At 47.0% G+C, this 16,381-nt stretch overlaps 1 protein-coding gene across 1 annotated transcript in view; it reads right to left on the reverse strand.

Moving 5' to 3' along the window:
- The window catches only part of ADCY8 (adenylate cyclase 8), a 222,390-nt gene that overhangs the window by 122,312 nt on the left and 83,697 nt on the right, over positions 1-16,381 (reverse strand). The window contains exons 3-4 of the mRNA XM_047073816.1: positions 15,829-15,959; positions 4,235-4,346 (exon numbers count right to left, since the gene is read on the reverse strand). Coding sequence (XP_046929772.1) covers positions 4,235-4,346; positions 15,829-15,959 — 243 coding nt within the window. The remainder of the gene's footprint in view (positions 1-4,234; positions 4,347-15,828; positions 15,960-16,381) is intronic.

A 16,381-nucleotide genomic window follows, 5' to 3' on the forward strand; every position in this document is an offset into this window, starting at 1 on the left:
TCAGCTGTTTCTTCTAAGACCCCTAGTGGTATGTGTGGAACAGAACCAGAGAGCACTTGTTCTATGGGTCTTGGCATTTTCCAGATTTGTGGCATCCATGGGACAGTTCTAAGAAAAAGAGGACCTGGGGACTATTCTAGGGTTCAATTTTATATTTTGCCAAAGAATTATGAAAAATTCATCAACAAACAAAATAACAACCCAAGCACCATCCACGGTCCCCATGGCTTTATTAAAAAAAGGGCATTTTTAACACGAAAAAAGTAAAAATACATTCCTAAGAGACAGGAAAGTTTCTTGAACTAAATAAAATTATTATAAAAACTCACTACATTGCAGATAAATATAACATGGATGTATTTTATCTCATGGCCACAAGTTTAACTTCCTGACATTTGTTGTCAAAGAGCATTTGAGAACCACTGATGGAATAAACCCCTCATTTGTTTTTTCAACAATTTTTTAAAAACTCTTTAGAGAGAAAGAGGGAGATAGAGCATGAGCAGGACAGAGAGAGAGAGAGAGAGAGAGAGAGAGAGAGAGAATCTTAAGCAGGCTTCACGTTCAGCATGAAGCCCAACACGGGGTTCAATTCCCTGCCCCTGGGATCATGACCTGAACTGAAATCAAGAGTCAGATGCTTTAACAGACTAAGCCATCCAAGCACCCCTAAATCCCTTATTTGGATTTTGCTGAGAACACTGAGGCTGGGGGCTCAGGAAGTGATTTCAGCTAGCCACACTCTTTGAGGCAGAACCAGCTGTGGTGGTAGTCAGGAGCAATGGTAGTCAGGAGTTGTGATCGTTGGCAGTGGAGGGAGGAGGGAAAGGGTAGAGCAAGGAAATACTTTGGTCTAAGAATCCAACATCCGCATTCTGGTCAAATTTACCAGCTGTCTGATGTTGGATAAATCACTGAAGCCACTGATAGGTGAGTTTCAATTCCCCATACAGGAAACATGTCACAATAACCCATCTTGTTCTTGGTACATAACAAAGTAAGAATGGCCATCGGTCAGCAACAGTAGCAGTGACAACAAACACCTGGAAACAGCCATCCGAGCGTTCAATGATCTTTCTTCCTTTGAGTCTTATCATAATAACTCTGAGCACGGGAGGGCAGGGAGGATTTACATCTGTTTTTAAATATGAAAATTTCAGTATGATAGGAAATATGTGAAAAATTTCCTGTGCCACAAATCAGCTGGCCAAAAGTAATGATATGGCAACATTTCGTTGTTTTTAACGGCTAAAGTAATATTCCTTTATGTATATACAGACCGCATCTTCTTTACGTATTCATCAGTGGATGGACATTTGGGCTGTTTCCATAGTTGGGCTATTGTAAATAATGCTGCTATAAACACCAGGGCACATGTTTCCCTTTGAATGAGTATCTTTGTAGTTTTTGGATAAATGCCTAGTGGTACAATTGCTGGGTCACAGGGCAGTTCTACGTTTAATCTTTTGAGGAAGCTCCATAATGTCTTCCCCAGTGGCTGCATCACTTTGTGTTCCTACTAACAGTGCGGGAGGGTTCCCCTTTCTCCACGTCCTCGCCAACACCTACTGCTTCTTGTGTTGTTGGTGCTAGCCATTCTGACAGGCGTGAGGAGTATCTCCTCGTGGTTTTGATTTGTATTTCCCTGATGATGAGTGATGGTGAGCATCTCTCATGTGTCTGTTAGCCCTCTGGATGTCTTCTTTGGAGAAATGTCTATTTAATCTTCTGCTCATTTTTTAATTAGATGACTCGGCTCGGGGGTGTTGAGTTTGTGAAGTTCTTTGTATATGTTGGATACTAATCCTTTGTCAGAGATGTCATTTGTAAATATTTTCTCCCGTTCTGTAGGTTGCCTTTTAGGTTTTTCGTTGTTTCCTTCGTTGTGCAGAAGTTTTCATCTTGATGACCGATGAATGAATAAAGAAGATGCAGTGTATATATACACAAAGGAGTATTATTCAGCCATGAGAATGAAATCTTGCCATTTGCAGCAACATGGATGGAGCTGGAGAGTAGAATGCTAAGCGAAATAAGTCCGTCAAAGAAAGACAAATGCCATATAATTCCACTCACATGTGGAATTTAAGAAAACAAATGAGCAATGGAGGGAAAAAAGGAGAAAGACAAACCAAGAAATAGACTCAACTCAAGGGAACAAACGATAACTACCAGAGGGGAGAGGGGTGGCGGGTGGGTGAAACAGGTGACGGGGATCAGGAGGGCACTTGCGATGTGCACTGGGTGAAGTGTTGAATCGCTGTCATGTATACCCGAAACTAATTTTACACTGTATGTGAACTAACTGGAATTTAAATAAAAACTTCAAAAACCAAACGTTGCGGGCCGTAGGTGATAATTCACCGACTCTTAATCAGTGATTTTTCCATGAAAACAGAGGTAAAAGCATTTTGGAAACACTTACGTAGGGAAAGGAGGCAGTGTTTAGGCTCAGGGAAAGGAGCCTACGTAGGGAAAGGAGCCTGAGCACATACTATGTGCCAGGCTACGCGCTAAACGCGTAACATTTATGCCGGTGAGTCTCCACGACCGTGTTTTGAGCCGTGCCATTTCCCCAGTGGCTTAAGGAAGCGAAGGTCATGAAGCAAGTAAGAGGCAGAATGGGAATTCACACTCAGGTCGATCTGACTTTTGTACGCCATGCTGTCTCTACAAAACTGGAGAAAACATAGCGGTGTCCAGGGTGGCAGATCTCCTGACAAAACTGTGTTTTGGAAGGAAACCGTGTAAAATGCTCTATTACCCTTCTGGTGCACACACAATGTGGTGAATATATTTGTGCCCAGGGTCCATTTTTCTTGAAAACAAAACGTGAGGCTTGCAGCCTCTTTGAAAAATTTGAGCCCCAAATAAATGGTGCGTGTGTGTGTGCGTGCGCGTGTGTGTGCATGAAATATAAATATATGTGTACATGGAAAACAACAGGTCTTATCTGTGAAGTTCTGTCAATTTGCAAGCACATTTTTCTGATCAATTCCTGGGAGCTGTTACATGACTCGACAGTAATATCCACCTTCCCTGCCTTCCGTGCCTCGCGAATCGGTATACGATAAAATGTATTGTTTTGATATGGGGCACAGTGATGATGGCACATAGAGCAGCTACATCACTCTCAAAGCCACTGCACCTCATGTCTCTCTGTGCAACTCGTCTGTTCCGTCCACCTCTAGCTCCCGGCCACCACGCGTCTCTTTCCTGTCCCTATAATTTTGCCTTTTCTACGATGTCGTATAAACGCCTTTGTCCTGCCATCTGGGCTTTTGGGTCTAGCTTCTTTCACTTGGCATATTGCTTTGCAGGCTCACCGATACTCCTGCGTGTCTCAGGGGTTGACTCCTTTTTGTTGCTGAACTGTATTCTATTGTATGTGTCTTCCCACTTTTAAGACTCGGTCCGAGAGTCACCTTCTCCAGAAAGTCTTCTCTGACTCCGATGCAAGCACGAATGGCCCTCGTTGGAGGGAGGCAGCCTTAACTTCAGACACGCCGATGCTCTACAAATGAACTTCCACGGGATGCATTTACCTTTGATTCTCTCAACAGCCCTGTGACATTGGCAGTGATCTACACACTTGATGAAGAAGGAAATTAAGGTATTCCGGGGTGAATCCAAAGCCCACTCTTAAAATAGAGGGTGCAGATGACAGTCTTCCCCAACTTGGGTGGCTTCGGGACTAGGAACCTGTGTTTTGATAGCAAATGTCTATCTCCCTTAGCCTGTTCTCTCAAGCCAGCTAGAAAATAAAGGTAGTGTCCTGTCGGCTAGAAAGAAAGCTGTTAGATCAGGTCAAACAAAATGGGGGTCCAGCAGGTTCCTGGCTCCCAATAACAGTCATTTCAGATGGCTGGAGTTGGCTTGGGAAGCTGCAGGCAGCTATCCTTGCACGAACCAAACTGAGGTGGCACTGGATGGCACCTGGCCACGCGCAGCGGGGACACGATGGGGAGCAGAAAACACATAGAAAGAGCTTTGGCTTCATTGTCGCTTCATCAGCTATCTCTCAACTGAGAAAGTCGATCCGACGCACCTCCCATTCAAGATCTGTAAGTAATCAACCCCGGTTCCCAGAAGGTGGGAGGGTCAGGAGTCTGCTCAGGGGAGGAGGACTCGGAAGAGGAGGTCCCCGTGATGAAGCCTGAGTCTTTCTCTCCCTAATTCCACACGCAGCCCCTCACTCCCACAGAGGACCAGGAGGGAATTAAATTCAACTCACGTGGGCCAGTCGATCAAATCTGGCAAAGAGCTCGTTGAGCATCCTGACCAGCTCCTGGGCAGACAAGGTTGTGGAGAGGTTGGTAAATCCTTTCACATCTGCAAAAAGAATACTAGACAACAGGGAAGGGATGGGGCAGGGAGAAAGCACATTAATATTTTAATCCGTCCTGGAAGATGTCAACCCCACCCAAATAAATCTACCGTGGTCTGAGATTCTAGCTTTCTCCGCCGGGGAGTCAGGAGGAATGTGTCGGTATTTCCCAAACATCTCAGCAGAGGGAGTCCACCCCGGGGGTTCAGCAAGGGCAAGGGGACAACGGCAAGCCCTTCTTCCTGTGCAGGGCTGCGGCGAACAGCCCAGGAGGGGATTTGTTACTAGGAACAGATCGATTTGTTGTGGAAAGCGAAACGAAGCTTTCTGGAGTACCTCTCTATTTTCCCAACCAACAACACGGCAGCTGCCACGAGCACAGAGTGAAACGGGCACCCGGGACAAAAGAACAAAAGGTCCCATCATCTCCAGCAAACCGAACATCGCAGGCAAGGAGAGGCAGGCAGTTTTCAAAAATTCTGAGAATAGGTGGCCAGAGCCGGGAGACCTCAGGCGGAAGAATTAATTACCTAAAAACTCTCACATTTACTAAGGATTTAAGTGAGACGAGGTCTTCTCTCTGCGTGTGGTTTGGCATAAGGGGCGAGGAAAGGGAGGGAAGGGGGTAGTCCTTGAAAGCCTTCTGAAAGCAAGGCACTGTGGGAGCACTGCCTTGGTTCATCCATCCAGGCGCCCTGCAGGGACGACATTATTCCCTCCATTAGGATGACAAGCAAACTGGGGCTCAGAGAGGCAAGGAGACTGGCCTCACAGTCCGCCCGGTAGCACGGGGCTGAGTGGGGACTGTCCACCTGCACTGTAGGGCCCTGTCCTCCCTCAGCGACTCATGCAAAAGCAGAGGCACCTCTACGTGGAGAAAGAGGAAGCCTTGTGCACCGCTGGTGGGAATGCAAACCGGTGCAGCCGCTGCGGAAAACAGTACGGGGTCCTCAAAAAATTACAAAGGGAATTAGCATACGATCCAGGGATTCCACTGCTGTGTACCTTCCAGAATAAGAAAACGCGAATTTGAAAAAATATACGGCCCCTTCTGCTATTGCAGTGTTCTTGACAATAGCCCAACTATGGAAGCAGCCCAAGTGTCCATCAATAGATGGTTGGATACAGAAGATGTGGCACAGAAAGGCAACGGAATATTATTCAGACTTTAAAAATAACGAAATCTCGGGGCGCCTGGGTAGCTCAGTCGGTTAAGCGTCCAGTCGCGGCTCAGGTTATGATCTCACGGTTTGTGGGTTCGAGCCCCGCAAACGACACGGGAGCCTGGAGCCTGTTTCAGGTTCTGTGTCTCCCTCTTGCTCTCTGCCCCTCCCCTGTTCATGCTCTGTCTCTGTCTCTCTGTCTCTCTCTCAAAAATAATAAACATTAAAAATTCAAAAAAATAATGAAATCTTGCCATTTGCAACAACATGAATCGACTAGAGAGTATTATGCTAAGTGACGTTAAGTCAGTCAGGGAAAGACAAATACCGTATGATTTTACTGCTACGAGGAGTATAAGAAAACAAAAAATGGGCAAAGGGAAGAGAGAGAGGGAGAGAGACAGAGAGAGAGAGACACACACAGAGAAACCAAAGAACAGACTCTTAATCCTAGAAAACGAACTGCCGGTTACAGGAGGGGAGGTGGGTGGGGGATGGGTGAGATAGGGGTTGGGGATTAAGGGCACACTTATCATGATGGGCACTGAATAGTGTAGAGTTGCTGAATCACTGTGTTGCACACCTGAAACTTACACAACACGGTCTGTTAACCATACTGGCATTAAAATTAAAAAAAAGAAAAAGAACCTGGGGCACGTGGGTGGTTCAGTTGGTCGAGCGTCTGATTGCAGCTCAGGTCGTGATCTTGACGTTCAAGATCGTGAGTTCGAGTCCTGCACCAGGCTTGCCTCTGCCAGCACGCAGCCTGCCTCAGATCCTCTGTCTCCCTCTTTCTCTGCCCTCCCCCTCTCAAACTCTCTATCAAAAATAAATAAACATTACAAAAAAGAAAAAGAACGTAACAAAAGGGCAGAGGCACCTCTCAGATTTTATCATCTTTCAAGCTAGAATAGCATCTTAGCGGCCTGTCAAACTTTTGGGGGCGTTTCTTAAGTGGCCTAAAATAAGGGGCATCTTGCAATCACTGTAACTTAGTTTTAATGCAATAGGTTAATTAGCCAGAAAACATCGTGGAATGTTTGCTGACTTACATTGGTTACCCCCGGGATTCAGTGGTTCTTAAATCTTTCTCCATTACAAACCCTTTTAAGAATCTGATATAGGCTCTGGGGGCGCCTGGGTGGCTCAGTCGGTTGCACGTCTGACTTCGGCTCAGGTTGTGATCTCGTGGTTCATGAGTTCGAGCCCCGCGTCGGGCTCTGTGCTGACAGCTCAGAGCCCGGAGCCTGCTTCGGATTCTGTGTCTCCCTCTCTCTCTGCCCCTCCCCTGCTCGTGCGCTGTCTCTCTCAGTCTCTCAGAAATAAATAAATGTTTAAAAAATTAAAAAAAAAAGAATCTGATACAGGCTCTGAACTCCCTCTTCTAAAAGTGCCCAAGTATTCACAATTTTGCACTTTATTTCAAGGACACCTTCCCTGAGTGCATTCATGGACTCATTTGGAATCGTCAGGCCCCAGTTCTAAAAAAAACGACTGGTTGAATTAATTATTCACTGCCTTAATTATTTTAGCAACGATTGTTACATTTCCCATGTGTCTGGCTACACACGGTGCTAGGAAGTCAGGCTGAGTGATAATAAAGATGCCATGTGTGTCCTCAAGATGCTCAGAGTCTAGGGACCCCGGGGGACGCCTGAGCCGGTGGCTACTACTGAACTCTAAGTAGACTGTTTTTTCCTATACTTACCTACTTAGGACAGAGCTCATTTTGTAACTTAGGCACAGGAAGATATTAACAACCATAGTAATAGCACAGAACAATGACAGCAATATACCGTAACAAGTTACGTGAATGCGGTCGCTCTCTCTCTCTCAGCACATCTTAGTGTCCTGTACCCCCTCCTCTTGTGAGGAGAGATGATAAAATGCCTACGTCATGTGATGAAGCAAGAGCAGTGATGCAGGTACATGTCAGGACCCTTGACCTTCTGACATTAAGTCAGCGGAGGAACATCTACTTCCGGGCTTAGTTAACCGTGGCAAGCGGAAACCGCAGGTAAGGGAGGGGACCTCTGTACTCTGACGGAAGGACACTCTGGGGGGTGACCAGTCACAGGGGAATCGGCAGTGTCCCAAGGCATCAGAGTTTCGGCCAAGTTTTGCAGGCCCATGGGACTTGCTGGAGGGTCAAGCATGCAGAAGGGTGGACGGTCTGAGCAGAGGAATCAGCGCACGCTGGGGTCGGCTTGAAGTGTGGCAAATGGACGGCAGCTCAGCAAGAATTCAGGGGCAGCTCGTCAGCAGGTGGCACTGAGCAACGAGGTCGGGAAAAGAAGAGGGGGAGAGACCGCGTCCGAGTGAGAGATGGCGGGCAGGGGAAGGCTGGCAATGGGCTGGTAAGCCAAGTTGAAGATCACGGACTTTGTCCTGAAAGTGACGGAAAGCTAGTGAAGGGTTTTGAACCTGGGGACGACGCCTTGAGATCTGTAATGTATAAAGCCTGCTCTGGAACAATCACTGCACAGCCACTGTCCTGTATAGCGATCTGGTGGCACAGCATCGGCCAAGTGCACAGGACTGGAGTCTAGACAGATCAGAGTTCAGAGCCCAGCTCACCAGTTATGAATACCATGACCTTGGGTTATTATGTCCCAAGCTTCTCTAAGCCTTTGATTTGTGAACTGGAGGTAAGTGGGTGGCAATTGCTCAGCACAGTGCCGGGTATACAGTAAGTGCTCCGTAAGCGCGTTATCTCTTTTTACTATTTTACAAAAATGGACTGTGATTGCATGATTGCTTTTGAGAGACAGTGAGGGAAGAGAGGTAACAGAGGAGAAAGCGGGATCATTAATTAGATCATTTGTTACTTGTAGCTAAAGGAATTCCTAATTGTTGACATAAATACCACGAGAGCACCAGCGATTTGCAGAGTACCTACTGTGGATTTTAAATACTGTCCCAAGTTCCACAGGTGTTCCTCACAAAGATCGATGAGGTAGGATTTATTTTGACCGTTTCCATTTGATAGATAAGGACACCGAGACCTGAGTAACCTGCCCAGACATGGAAAGCCAGGATTTGAACCAGGCAGCCTGGCTCCGAAATCTATACCTTTTTTTTGTGTGTGTGTGTGAAGTTTATTTATTTATTTTGAGACAGAAAGGGAGAGAGAGAGGAGGGAAGGGGCAAAGAGACAGGGAGAGAGATAGAGCCTGGTGTGGGGCCCGAACCCACGAACCACAAGATCGTGACCTGAGCCGAAGTCGGACGCTTCACCGACTGAGCCACCAAGGGGCCCCTGGAATCTATGCTCTTTATCACTGTAGTATGCCACCTTCAAAGTAAGGACAGTCACTGCCATGGCAGGTGGAAACAGAAGGTACCATAGACCATCTAGTCCAACCCACTCAACAGAGTCATTTGCCCAAAACTATTAATATCTGTCTATGTCGAGAATGATCCATTCAATCATTCATTCATTCATCCATCCCGTCATTCATTCAACAGCGAAGTAACGGAATGCCTACTTGTGCCAGGCAGTGGAATGATAGTGGTGAGCAGAAAGAACCATCACAACCCTTACGGAGCATGCAGCCCACTGAAAGAAGAAATGGATTTGCAGAGCTCAAAGGGCAAAACGGTTTCAGATGTGCTCAGCGATCCATTACCATCCAATTGCTGATGGTTTTCTGAACACACTGTGCTTTATGCAACTGGGTCTGGACATGATGTACCTGCTCCCTGACATAGCTTCCCTCCCTGCTGCTGCCTATTAAACTCCTACCTGTCCTTCAAGAACCCACTCGTATGTTTAGATCTTGCTTTTTTTTTAAGTTTATTTATTTATTTTGAGAGAGAGAGAGAATTCCAACCAGGCTCCCTGTTCAGGGTGGAGCCCGACACGGGGCTCGAACTCATGAACCATGAGATCACGACCTGAGCAGAAATCAAGAGGGGCGCCTGCGTGGCTCAGTTGGTTGAGCGTCCGACTTCGGCTCAGGTCATGATTCCGCGGCTCGTGAGTTTGAGCCCCGCGTCGGGCTCTGTGCTGACAGCTGGGAGCCTGGAGCCTGCTTCGGATTCTGTGTCTCCCTCTCTCTCTGCCCCTTCCCTGCTCGTGCTCTGTCTCTCTCTGTCTCTCAAAAAAAAAAAAAAAGAATAAAGTTAAAAAAATTTTGAAAAAAGAAATCAAGAGGTGGATGCTTAACCGACTGAGCCACCCAGACGCCCTGTAGATCTTGTTCTATAGATCTTGCTTTTACAGAAAATTCTTTAAGCACAGCCAGTCATTGTTTTTCCACCTCCCTCCCAGCCTGCGGTCCCCTCTGTCATGGTGCCTAACACTTGATAACACAGTCACTTAGGACGGAGTGTGCTCCATCTACTAACTAAAAAAACAGGAAGAAAGTCACTTCTGTGTCCCAACTGCCTAGCACACAGTAGCCTCATGACATGCTTCCGGAATTGAATCAAAACAGAAATCTTTAGAATTAAATCTTTTTTTTTTTTTTTTTTTTTTTTTTTTGTCTCAGAGTGTGGTCATGGCCACCACTGGCATCTCCTGGGAATCTGGTTAGAAATTCAGAACTTCAGGTCCCACCCCCCGACCCACTGGATCGGACTCTGCTTTAAAAGGAGCCCCTAGTGATTCGTGTGCACACACAGGATGGGGGAGCACCTGTTTAAGTCCTGGTTGTGCAGTGACAGTTTGTTGTGTAGAAGACGAGAAGCAGAAACCAGGGCCCTGATCTTCCCTGCATTTGCTCATTCTGCTATCCCCAAGTGGTGAGCTCAAGGTCAGGTCCTTTTTATTTTTTTTAATGTTTTTATTTATTTTTGTGACAGAGAGAGACAGAGCCTGAGCAGGGGAGGGGCAGAGAGAGGGTGAGAGACAGAATCTCAAACAGGCTCCAGGCTCTGAGCTGTCTGCACAGAGCCCGACACGGGGCTCGAATTCATGAACCGTGAGATCATGACCTGAGCCGAAGTCGTCTGCTTAACCCACTGAGCCACTCAGGCGCCCCGGAGTATATTCATTTTAGAATGTACTGAAGAGGCCATGTTAATTTGCAAATCTAATTTGCTTAGATATGTTGTTTATTGGGCTAAAAGGAAGCGATGTTACCTAATAGTCACTCTGCAAATAGAGACCTCAAGAAAGCGTTAGCAAAGTTCAAAAGAATTGCTAGGAACATGGGCTCTATGTAGACTCTTCTTCCTAACTGTGTGTCCTTGGGAAGCTTATTTAACCTCTCTGAGCTTCCATTTTCTTGATAATAAAGAAGAGATCACTGAAGCAATGATCTACCTACAAGTAGTAACTTTCGTTTATTTTTTTAAGTTTATTTATATATTTCGAGAGAGAGAGCACTAGCAGGGGAGGGGCAGAGGGAGAGGGAGAGAGAGAATCCCAAGCAGGCTCTCCTCGCTGTCAGCATGGAGCCCGACATGGGGCTCGATCCCACGAACTGTGAGATCATGACCAGAGCTGAAATCAAGAATAGGATGCTTCATCGACTGAGCCACCCAGGCAACACTAGGTAACTTAAAAAATATATATATGTATTTATTTTTGAGAAAGAGGGAGTAGGGGAGCTACGGAGAGAGAGTGGGGGACAGAGGATCTGAAGTAGGCTCTGTGCTGACAGCAGAGAGCCCGACTCGGGGCTCGAACTCAGGAGCTGTGAGATCACCACCTGAGCTGAAGTTGGATGCTGAACCGACTGAGCCACACCTATGTGCCTCCCCCCCGCCCACCCCCTCCAGTTAACTTTTAAATCACAGCATCGTCTTCAATAAGTGGAGGGTATGCACCTCCTCGAAGAGATTCTGGGGAATCAGAGAGTATTTAATAGACTGCCACGCAGACAGGTCCTAAAAGCCAACAGGTTCTCTGGACGCATTCAATTGCATTTTGCTTGTGCGTGAAACTCTGGTCTATGTGGTGCATGTCGTGGCTGCACACGTGGATAGGGCCGGCTGGAAATAACAGCCAACCCAGAAACTGGGGAGGCTGAGTAAGCCTGTAAAATTGAGGGTCTTCCGATCCCTGATGAAGGTTCACTGAACTGTAACACGGGGAAAGGCAAAGACAAATTTGTCTCCTGAGTAGATCCAAACAAGTCGGACGCTTAGCTTAACCGACTTAACATAGCAAATATGCCAGTGCGTATGGCGTGGGGCTGGGCAAGAGGAAGGTGAAGGGAGCTTTGGGAGAGAAGCTAACTGTCTACCACATCCACGTTCCCCTGTCGCTAGGAAAGGCCGCCGAGCCCCAGACTGTGTTCTCCTCCTGTGTCTGTGTGGGGCCACGCGATCAGTCTCATCAATAGAATCTACCCTTCTCCCTCCGAGAGCTGAGTACCGAAAACGCCAAGGCCCAGGGGAGGGCCTTTGTCCCCGAGTCACCCACTGACCAGGAGTGTGAGCAGTGAGCACACAGTATTACCCTAACTAACGTAAGTGTCTTAAATATACGGGAGAAAAGAAGAGAAATAAAAGGAATTGGGCACCAAGTGGCTGGGTGTAGCTCCAGAGGGATGCTGCTGGAATCTCAGACGCACAGGGCTGAAATCAACAGGAGAATCCAAAGTTTCTGTCCATTTCAAACAGTTCAGTTTTTGGAAACTGAGGTCCCCAAAGATGAAATGATGCACCCAAAGTCTAGCAGGGGATGTGGCTCAGAGAATGCATTCTGGAATGAGAAGCCTAGTCCCCGGGCTCTCAGTCCCCTGAGCACGGTAAGGGCACCTCTTACCATAACCTATACCGACCTATTCGCGTCTACATACGTGACAGGAGACAAAGGATTGTATGGAACACGATCAAGGATTAGACGTTTACAGCAGACCGTTTTCAGGGAAGGGTCACCAAACAACCACAGCAGTAAAAGCAAAAGAGAAGAAAGAATGAGCAGAGGTGGGTTGCCCTGAAGAGCCAGACGGGATTGGAAATAATTTAGAAAATGCTCCCCACACCGCAGCAGGTGCTCTGGGTGCTGGGGAACAGGGCAGAGCAGGCTGTACTTTTCTCATCTCTGATCTTATTTTAGTCTCCAGCAGCCCTGCAGCGGGCCGGAGGGGTCCCTCCTTCTCTCCCAGAGTTCACCTTCCCAATTCCAGGGGAAGGCTCTGGGCATCCCCCACCCCCGGCCTCCGTGAGGGCAGGAGAGCCCCCAGTGTGCCAGCAGGCGTCCGCAGACTCTTCTGTTAGAAGCAGCTCCTTTGCCTGGGGCTGAGGCTACTGAGAAGCACAGGGAAGCAAACCCAATTCTAATTTGGTGCCGTGTATACTTTTGCAAGAGGGTCTCCAGTGCAAGAAGTCCGTTTAATGATTTAAAATAAATGGGTTAGGGGAGCCTGGGTGGCTCAGTCGGTTAAGCATCTGACTTCAGCGCAGGTCATGATCTCGGGTCCATGAGTTCGAGCCCCGCATCAGGCTCTGCGCTGACAGCTCAGAGCCTGGAGCCTGCTTCAGATTCTGTGTCTCCTTCTCTCTGCCCCTCCCCTGCTCATGTGCTCTCTCTCTCTGTCTCTCTCTCTCTCTCTCAAAAATAAATAAAGATTAAATAAAGTTAAAAAAAATAAATAGGTGCAGCGGGAAGGGCAGAAGTCACCTTAGCTGTTCCCGACTAAGGGAAGCACTGAAAACTGATTGGTGCAGAAAAGACTGCCAAGTGCATCGTTTATTGAGCGTACGGCTCCTGAATAAGTTGGTGTGGCTGTGCAGGCTTGTTTATTTTTTTCCTTTTTTTCTTTACTAAAAGTAATTGTCTCCTTCCCCCGCCCCCTGCCTTCTTCATGGTGACAGGCACTTGCATAATATTCTTTTCCTATTTTTAGATGTATATATATCATATAACATATATTATCATATTCTATGACATATATATCATATCATATATCATATCATATACATAATGATAACCAATGATCAGTATCAAATAATATAATAATCACATACATATGATATATGTTATATATTATATACAGATACAGATATAGATAGACAGATCTCACTGTTCAGCCTTCACTTGTACGAATCCTTTGGCTGGGGATTCCTTTCTTTGATATTTTTCACTAAGCTGGCTCAATTTCAAATAAGGTAAATAAGAATCACGTCTTTTAGGAAGGTTTCTCTTATCACCCCCATCCCCTTCCCCTCCTCCTAGCTCTTCCTCTTTATATGATCCATTAACAGCCTTTTTACTTACTTTAAAAATAGAATCCTACACTGTACTATAATTATAGGCACCTCCCTGAACTTGTTGTCCACAACTGGCATCGATGAGTTCTCATTATCGACGGGACCAACCTGTACATCTGGGGAGTATCTTTTATGGGAGCTGCTATTTGACAAAAGGCTGCTTTGCAGACCCAGGCACCTACACCAGTGGAACTCTAGTCTTGGACAAAATCCTGAGAATGACCTCTACTGAGACGCCCGCTGTGTTGGAATCATGATCGCTGTTGGACTTCCTTTCAAAATTTTTTTTAATCTTTATTTTTGAGAGAGAGAGAGAGAGAGAGAGTAGGGGAGGGGCAGAGAGAGAGGAAGACACAGAACCTGAAGCAGGCTCCAGGCTCTGAGCTGTCAGCACAGAGCCCAACGTGGGGCTTGAACTCACGCACCTGAGATCATGACCTGAGCCGAAGTCGGACGCTTAACCGACTGAGCCACCCAGGCGCCCCTGTTGGACTTCTTTTCAAATGCGTGTCCCAGCATGCCAGGTGAATGCCCGGAGATGCTAGTTAGAAGGAAAAGCTGTTCCTCCCACAGACCAAGGTCAGGACGAAAGGAGCTAAGAGGGTACATTGGTCACTCTTAGAGCTGTTTAAATGTATAGAATTCTCCCCTATGTTTGGGTATGTTTGCCCTCTGATATTTAGTGGGAGGGAGGTATAATTCTATTGCACAAGATGCCCATGTCAGGTATCTGCTTTCCAGGCACTTCCGGTGAGTGTCTGGGTTAAGCCAATCAGACACATCTGTCCCAGGCTCTAACTTGCAATGCAAAGAGGCAGGGGGAACGGGGAGTGGGGGCAGGGCAAAGGCCACCACATCCAGATCCTGGGGGCTGCAGGAGGATTCCAAGAGGTGGCAGCTGTGTTGGGGAGGGTGAGGGAGTTGGTAGCGCAAGCAGTGGATTCTTCAGGGACAGTGGAGGCAGCATCCTCACTGGCCTAGTGCTCTGCTGTGATTCTGGCTCTGCTCTGGCTTCGCTCTCCCTCATTTGCTGAGCCTGCCTCTCCATCCCTCCCCAATGATTCTATGAGCCACTAGGCAGCCTTTTAACAGACTTGGATCTGTTGGTTTTGCTTATAATTAGGACATATGTCTAAAACCATCTACAGATGCCTAATGCTCTACTGTATGCTTACCTCTCTTCTACGCCTTGTATATAACTTCACTCACATTATGTACATAAACCCCTGCAAGGTGGCTATTAAAATGCCCATTTTATAGAGAACGGTCCTGAGATTCAAGTATGTAAATTGCCCAAAGTTTTACACAAGGAAGAAGTAGAACTGGATGGATGGATGGATGGATGGATGGATGGATGAAGGGATGGATGGGGGAAGGATGGGTGGGTGCAAGGGTGGGTAGATGGATGGGTGGGCAAGTGCATGGATGGATGGATGGATGGATGGATGGATGGGTAGGTGAGTGGATGGGTGGATGGATGGATAATTGGGTAAGTGGAGGGATGGATGGATGGATGGATGGATAGGTGAATGGATGGGTGGATGGATGGATAGTTGGGTAAGTAGGTGGGTGGATGGATGGATGGATGGATGGACGAAGGGATGGATGGGTGGAAGGGTGGGTGGGTGCAAGGGTGGGTAGACGGATGGGTGGGCAAGTGGATGGATGATGGATGGATGGATAGGTGAACGGATGGGTGGATGGATGGATAGTTGGGTAAGTGGATGGATGGATGGATGGATGGATAGGTGAATGGATGGGTGGATGGATGGATGGTTGGCCACAAATATGTTTGCAAAAAAAACCAACTGAGCTGTAATCCATTTTACATTGTTTTAAAAACAGTTATAAGAAGGAGACCAATGTGATCACCCCTGAAGTCTCTAGGTTGCATTTGGAATTAGTTTTTCAATCATAATGTAAAAGGCTTTTGCTTTTCCACTCGAAATGTAAAGGCAGGCAAGCCGACATCATTGTATTTCTCTGACACTCTTCTCGAGCCTCAATTTGGAAATGAACTCTATGATGAATAATCACTGGTTAATGAATTAATCAGCAAAATGAAGAAAGGCACTGGCATTCAGCCAGACAGAAGTCATGGCAGTCTGACGAGAGCAGCCAGTCACACACAGATCAAGTGCAGAGCAGGGGTCAGGGCGCTGTCTTTCTCACCTGACATTCTCATAGCGGTGGATGTAGATCCGATGGAATTGGTGCTGCAGGTGCTCGTCTTCAACATTGGTCATGTCATTGATCATTTCCAGGACGACAAACCGGGGAAGCACAGAGAGCACGAGCCGCTCCTGGAACACAACAAAGCAAAGGAGACGGATAGTCTCGTTAGGCCGCCCAGCAAGTCTGAGATGGGTGCGTGCACCACGTAGAAGTCGTGGGGCTCTTGGCTGACCTTCTGGAGGAATTGCTAACTTCACACCATCCTTGAACATGACAAGTATCTACTGAGTACGTGTTATTTGCTAGGCACTGCGCAGGATGTTGGGTAGACAGTGGTGATCCAAAGGAGTGTGGAGCTTATAGGTATCCGATCATTAAACATCACCCACTCAAATGCACCCATACACATTCACAAAATGCGGCGAGTGCCATGAGAGAACAGGTCATGGCCACAGAGCGTGGCGGCTGATGACACGATTCAAATCAGGTTAGGAAGGACCTTTTGGAGGACCTGATACTTAAACTGAAATCTGAAAGATTGGAATGAGCC

This window comes from Lynx rufus, unplaced genomic scaffold (assembly GCF_022079265.1).
Source record: "Lynx rufus isolate CCGP_SWC_20201006 ecotype Redwood Valley unplaced genomic scaffold, mLynRuf1.p SCAF_12, whole genome shotgun sequence".
NCBI lineage: Eukaryota > Metazoa > Chordata > Mammalia > Carnivora > Felidae > Lynx > Lynx rufus.